Raw genomic sequence first — 6,000 nt, 5'->3', positions numbered from 1 at the left:
AAGGTGATCTATAATCTGATAAAATGAATTCAAACCAGAAATATCATTATTTATTTTAATTAGCAACTATATTTATTTGAAATGAATTAATGTACTTTCTGATGTTTCAAATGCATCATTTTGAGACTTCTAACTATGCATCGAATAGGTATCGTCATATATTCCTATTACATAGTTGTGGAAACTGAGTTTCAAATTGATTAAATGACTTGCTCAATGTCATAAATCTACCAAATTGCAGAACTGGGACTCAAACTCCGTATTTCTGACTCTAGATCCTGGGACTTTTCCACATGCTCTGACACTGTAGAAAGAAATGAAACTAAATTTGGTATCTTGTAGTCACTTTAAAAAAATTGATTTCTAGACTCTTGATAAAGAAATCATGACAATAACTGATATGTTTAGCTAAATTTATGTCAAAATGTATCCTATATAGTTCCTCATTTTAATATTAATTTTATTCCAATATCCAGGACTGTACTATATGAATGTTGCCCTGGTTATATGAGAATGGAAGGAATGAAAGGCTGCCCAGCAGGTAATATAACAATTACTGAATTAAATGAAGAATTTGTCTTTTTAAAGGAAAAAGAGTTGAAGTAGCTTATGATGAAGCCAATTATTTGTGTGTGTGTGTGGGGGGTGTGGGTGTGAGCATGTGGGTGAGTATGTGTTTAGTACCATGATTAATCCAAGATCTATTCCCACACATGATAAATCAAAAATTTATTATGGTGACAAAATATTAAAACATTGCTTAAACACTGGATGCTGGTTAATACAACTGCATAATTGTAGTCATAAATTGAAATAAGTTCAACTTTCCTTCAAGAATAAATTCCCCCCTACGAAATTTATTTCTTAGAAGTTGTTTAGAAACAAGTAGCTAAATGTTTGGCAAGAGATTATCTTCTCTAGTTGAACAGTTCTCTTTTTATAATGTTTTTCATATTGAAATTTAGCTTATGTAACTCTGTCAAACAGAGGGAAAAAAATAGTGCATCTATTTATTTGAAATAGCGGACATTCAAATATTTAATGGCAATTATAATGTCCCTTCACCAACTAACCTTTCTCCTGCACTATAATCTCTTCTCTGTGATAACCATCCTCACTCACTTCTTATAATGTGACATGGATTCTGGAGCGCTCATAACCATGGAAACAATCTCACAGAGAGTCTGTAGTCCAGTAATCTTTCCACATGTGATCTCAGACTGCTGTCTACAATCCATGCAGGTCTGATAAACTGAGAGAATATTTAGACAAATATCTCACATGCTGAGAACTCTATACTTTGATATGGAGCCCTTGGGTGTGGTAGTTAATGCACTAAACTGAAAATAAAAAGGTTGGGGGTTTAAGTCCACCCAGAGGGGTCTTGGAAGAAAGGCTTGGGAATCTGTTTCTGAAAAATCTTATCTGAAAACTTTATGGTACTTTGACACTCTTGAAGTTACTATGAGTCAGAATCAACTCAACAGCATTTGTTTCACACACACACACAGACACACATTTTGGTTAATGTCATTGCTGACCATGTCTTATAATTAGTGCATATGGTGCTTACAATCAATTAAAACTGACTATAGTTCCTTTCTTTTTAAGGAGCTCTGGTGATGTAGTAGGTAAGGCATTTGGCTGCTGACTAGAAGGTTGGCTGTTCAAATCCACCAGCTGTTCTATAGAAGGAAGATGAGGCAGTCTGCTTCTGTAAAGATTTACAGCCTTGGAAACCCAATAGGGGTCACTATGATTCAGAATCAACTCAGTGGTAGTGGGTTTGTTTGTAATCCTTTTTTTACTATAACATTATCAAGTTGAGTCTCTCTAAAAAAACAATACAAAACAAAACAAAACTAAACTAAACCAACCTCACTGCCATTGAGTCAATTCTCATTCATAGTGACCCCTCCTTGGGGTTTCTGAGGCAATATCTCTTCAGAAGTCGATTGCCCAACCTTCCTTCTGAGGTGGGTTTGAACTGCCAACCTCTGGTTAGCAGCCAAATGCCTCAGGCATCACACCATCAGAGCTCCTTGAGTATCTCTGGGACTTTTTTTGTTTTTTTTGTAACTTAAGTATAGGACTTGTTACATTTTTACTTTGTTAGTTTTGGTGCATTTTTTCTCATTCTTTTGAGGTATTTTTAAATCCTGAATTTATAATTTATTAGTTTTGTCATATAGTTTTCAGGTAGTTACAAATGTAATAACCAATTCTTCTCATGATATTATCCAAATCATACTAATTTTCTAATATTAAAAGGTTAGAGACAAAAAAAAAAAGTTGTGTATACCATGCTAGAGAGATTCCTTTGAGTAGATATCAACACATCTGTCTTCCTTTTGAAGTGCAGAAGAGACATTATGGAAGTGTTACATGCTTTGATCTAGTTCCTTTCTGAAATCATGATGAAAACAAGCAGGTGTCCATATTTCTTTTAGAGATCCTATGCTGTAAAATTTGTATCCTTATACCTAACAACATCATATGATTAAGAAGCTTCAAGCCTACATGATAGAAATCATTGCTCAGTGAGAAGTGAAGAGCATCCTATTTTTTTTCAAATGACATAATCACTGATAGCTATGACAATATAATTGAATAATTATTGTCATTCACCATTTTTCTGTCAGTTTGTCATTCTGTGGTGGCTTGCATGTTGCTGTGAGGCTGGAGGCTATGCCAGTGGCATTTCAAATACCAGCAGGGTGACCCATGGTGGAAAGGTTTCAGCATAGCTTTCTTCTGTTGTACTTAGGGTCACAGAGAATTCGAGCTGACTCATCAGCCCCTAAAAATAATTCACAACAACATTATTGATATATCAAAATTCAGACCTGAATAGACTAAACTAGAATGATAATTTAAAATATATTTTTCCTCATCACAAAGGATGTGGTTTTTAGTCATATTTTATTATTTAACACTCAGAGGCAACTTTCCTATGAAGTTGATGATTCATGAAATATAATTGCTAAATTCATCAGTTAAATGTATTGAGATACTTAGTGTGAAGATTAAATAATTGTGAAATAATATTCTGGAAATATTACCCTAAATTTTTATTAATTTCTTGATTATTTCAGTTATGCCTATTGACCATGTTTATGGTACTCTGGGCATTGTGGGGGCCACCACAACACAGCGCTATTCTGATGTCTCCAAACTGAGGGAAGAGATCGAAGGAAAGGGGTCATTCACTTACTTTGCACCAAGTAATGAGGCTTGGGAGAACTTGGATTCGGTAATTAATTATTTTTATTGTTATTGTTTTTTTTTCATTTTAATTGATTTATTAACTTAAATATTAATGAAAACTTTATGTCTTTCTATTATGCATATAAGGAGCTCTGGTGCAGTGGTTAAAGCACTCAACTGCTAACAAAAATTTTGGCAGTTTGAGCCCACCAACTGCTCTGTGTGAGAAAGATTAGGGAGTCTGCTTCCATAAAGATATACAGCCATGGAAACCCTATGGGGCAGTTCTATTCCATGCTATGGGGTCACTAGGAGTCAAAAATCCATTCTTTGGATTTATCATGCTTATGTGAGATTATATAACAGGATGTGTTACTGGGAGAAGGAGCAAAGCATTTTAATACATCCATAAATAAAATAACTGCCTAGCAGGCTCATAGACTAATAAAAATAAAGATATACAGAGTGGACTTAAAAGTCACTTATTATTATCCTGCTTTATTCCTTTAGGTTTTCTTTTAGTTGTTGTTCTGAAGAACTATAAGTAATGTTATATGACATACCTAATAGATAGATCCAAAGCCTACTGGAGTTTAAAAACTATGTTGTTATAGTATATAGACATATTTAACTATGTACTTTAATTTATGTTAATACAAGGTTGTTTGTAGATTGCTGGATTGATAAACTTAAGTGTGTATCTAAAACATTTGATTTTCAGACTTTTTTTTTGCATAGGTTGATTTACAGCACACTAAGTTATGACTCAATTTTCAAATCTGTAAAACCTATGTGATACTTGATTTGAAGATGACTTGATAATTACTATTGGAATCAAATAATACTTAGGAAATGTAGGTAGACTCCTCTAGATATCATCTTGCTATACTGATGGAGTATTTAACTGCTCCCATGGTAGAACTCTCTCCTTTGGTTTACCTTCTCCACATTGTCTCTGTGAACATCTTTCCAGTTCCTTTTGCTGACTCCTCTTCTTTCTTGAGAGTCCCTGGGTAGTATAAATGGTTAAGCCCTCAGTTACTAACTGAAAGGTTTGCAGTTCAAATCCACCCACAGATCCCTAAGAAGAAAGGCCTGATGATCTATCTCTGAAACGTCACAGCCATGGAAAACCCTAAGGGACACAGTTCTACTCTAACACACAAGGGCTCACCATGACTAGAAATCGACTCAGTGGCAATTGGTTTGGTTATTTTGTTCTTCTTCCTTTAAGAATGTTGTTGTTCCTTGTCATCGAGTCAGTTCTGATTTATTGTGAACTTTATGCTTAAAAATAATTCACTTCCCTCAAGTGCATTTGACTCATAGCGAGCCCTCCTTGGGTTTCTGAGGTGGTATCACTATGGAAGTAGATTGTCCAACCTTCCTTCTGAGGAGGGCTTGTGGTTTTGAACCACCAGCTTTCTGGGTAGCAGTCAAATGCCCTATGCACTACGAGTCTTATTAAAGTCTCTCCTAAGAATTGAACTTTGCTTTTCTGATAGCTTCAGCTATCACTTAAGTGTATATAATTATGAAATTTGCATTTCTTTAACTTGTTTCTTCTGAACCCAGAAGACTATATCTAATGTTCATGTTAATATTTTTTCTTGGATGAATAATTTACATTTTAAATAAAAGTTACCTAAATCATATATCATTTTTCTTCTGCAAATAAACAATTGATTTTCTGCTTCCTTTGCTTCCATAATTCACATTCTCAGTCGTTCAGTGTTCCTACTTGAAAATTGGCAACCATCTTTGTCTCTCCTTTCACCAACTCTTTCAATGTATTGTTAGTCAGCCATATGCCATGATCCAATTTCTTCCTAGCTAATACTGTCATATCAGAAATACTAATATTTATGATATGCATTACTACCATATTAACCTTCCTAAAGCAATGTTCTGATCTTTATACTCCAGTGTCATAAAATCTTCAGTGGCTCTCTGCTGTCAATTGAATTTACTCCTTACTCAGTCATTACAGTTCTCCACATTATTGTCCCATATAACTTTCTAAATTTCTGTTAATGTTACCTGAGAAATATAAAAGTACATCCTACCAACCTGGGCAACTTTTATATTTCCAGTATTCCCTATTTGTAAATAAATAAACTTGGAATCATCATCACTCCATTCCCACCTGTTTAAATCTTATCTAATATTCAGTGCTTATCACCAAAACTACTTTAAGAACAATAAGCTTTCCTCATTTGACTGCAGAGAGAATTTTTTTCTCCTTATGTCAATATCATGTTTATTTTTATCTGCTGCTATATGATAATAGAGCACCTTAGATGTAAAGACTTTACCGTATTTATCATTTTACTTCCTGTAGCATCCAGTACCATACAATAATGCGTGGTATTAGACTGAAAATGATTGAATTATTGAATCTATTATAAAATACTTTTAAAATTCAAATATTATATACAAATATTATGCCATTTTTGTTTTACTTACCACTCAAGATATTTTGCAGACCTAGCAATTTCATAACTCCCTGTTTTTACTTTATGTCAAGATTTCCTCCTCATCTACACATTCATCTAATAAAATTTCTATGCCTCTAATAGTGTCCAAACACTCTATCAGATTCATTATTCTTAACTCAGTATGTGAATTTTTAAAATTTCTTGATTTATGTTAATTTTATTTGATCATTTGGATAATGCAATGTGAAACCAAAAAAACAAACTCACTGTCATTGAGTCCATTCTGACTCATAGTGACCCCCTATTGGTTTCTTGGGGCAGGATATCTTTACAGAAGTAGAATACTCTATCTTCA

General features: G+C 33.8%; 1 protein-coding gene across 1 annotated transcript in view; it reads left to right on the top strand.

Moving 5' to 3' along the window:
- The window catches only part of POSTN (periostin), a 47,724-nt gene that overhangs the window by 5,401 nt on the left and 36,323 nt on the right, over positions 1-6,000 (top strand). Inside the window, exons 3-4 of the mRNA XM_042783133.1 lie at positions 477-541; positions 3,096-3,253. Coding sequence (XP_042639067.1) covers positions 477-541; positions 3,096-3,253 — 223 coding nt within the window. The remainder of the gene's footprint in view (positions 1-476; positions 542-3,095; positions 3,254-6,000) is intronic.

This window comes from Orycteropus afer, unplaced genomic scaffold (genome assembly GCF_000298275.1).
Source record: "Orycteropus afer afer isolate SDZICR_OR568_19922 unplaced genomic scaffold, OryAfe1.0 scaffold00691, whole genome shotgun sequence".
Classification (NCBI taxonomy): domain Eukaryota; kingdom Metazoa; phylum Chordata; class Mammalia; order Tubulidentata; family Orycteropodidae; genus Orycteropus; species Orycteropus afer.
The sequence above is the reverse complement of the archived record's forward strand: the minus strand, read 5'-3'. Positions and strand labels throughout refer to the sequence as shown.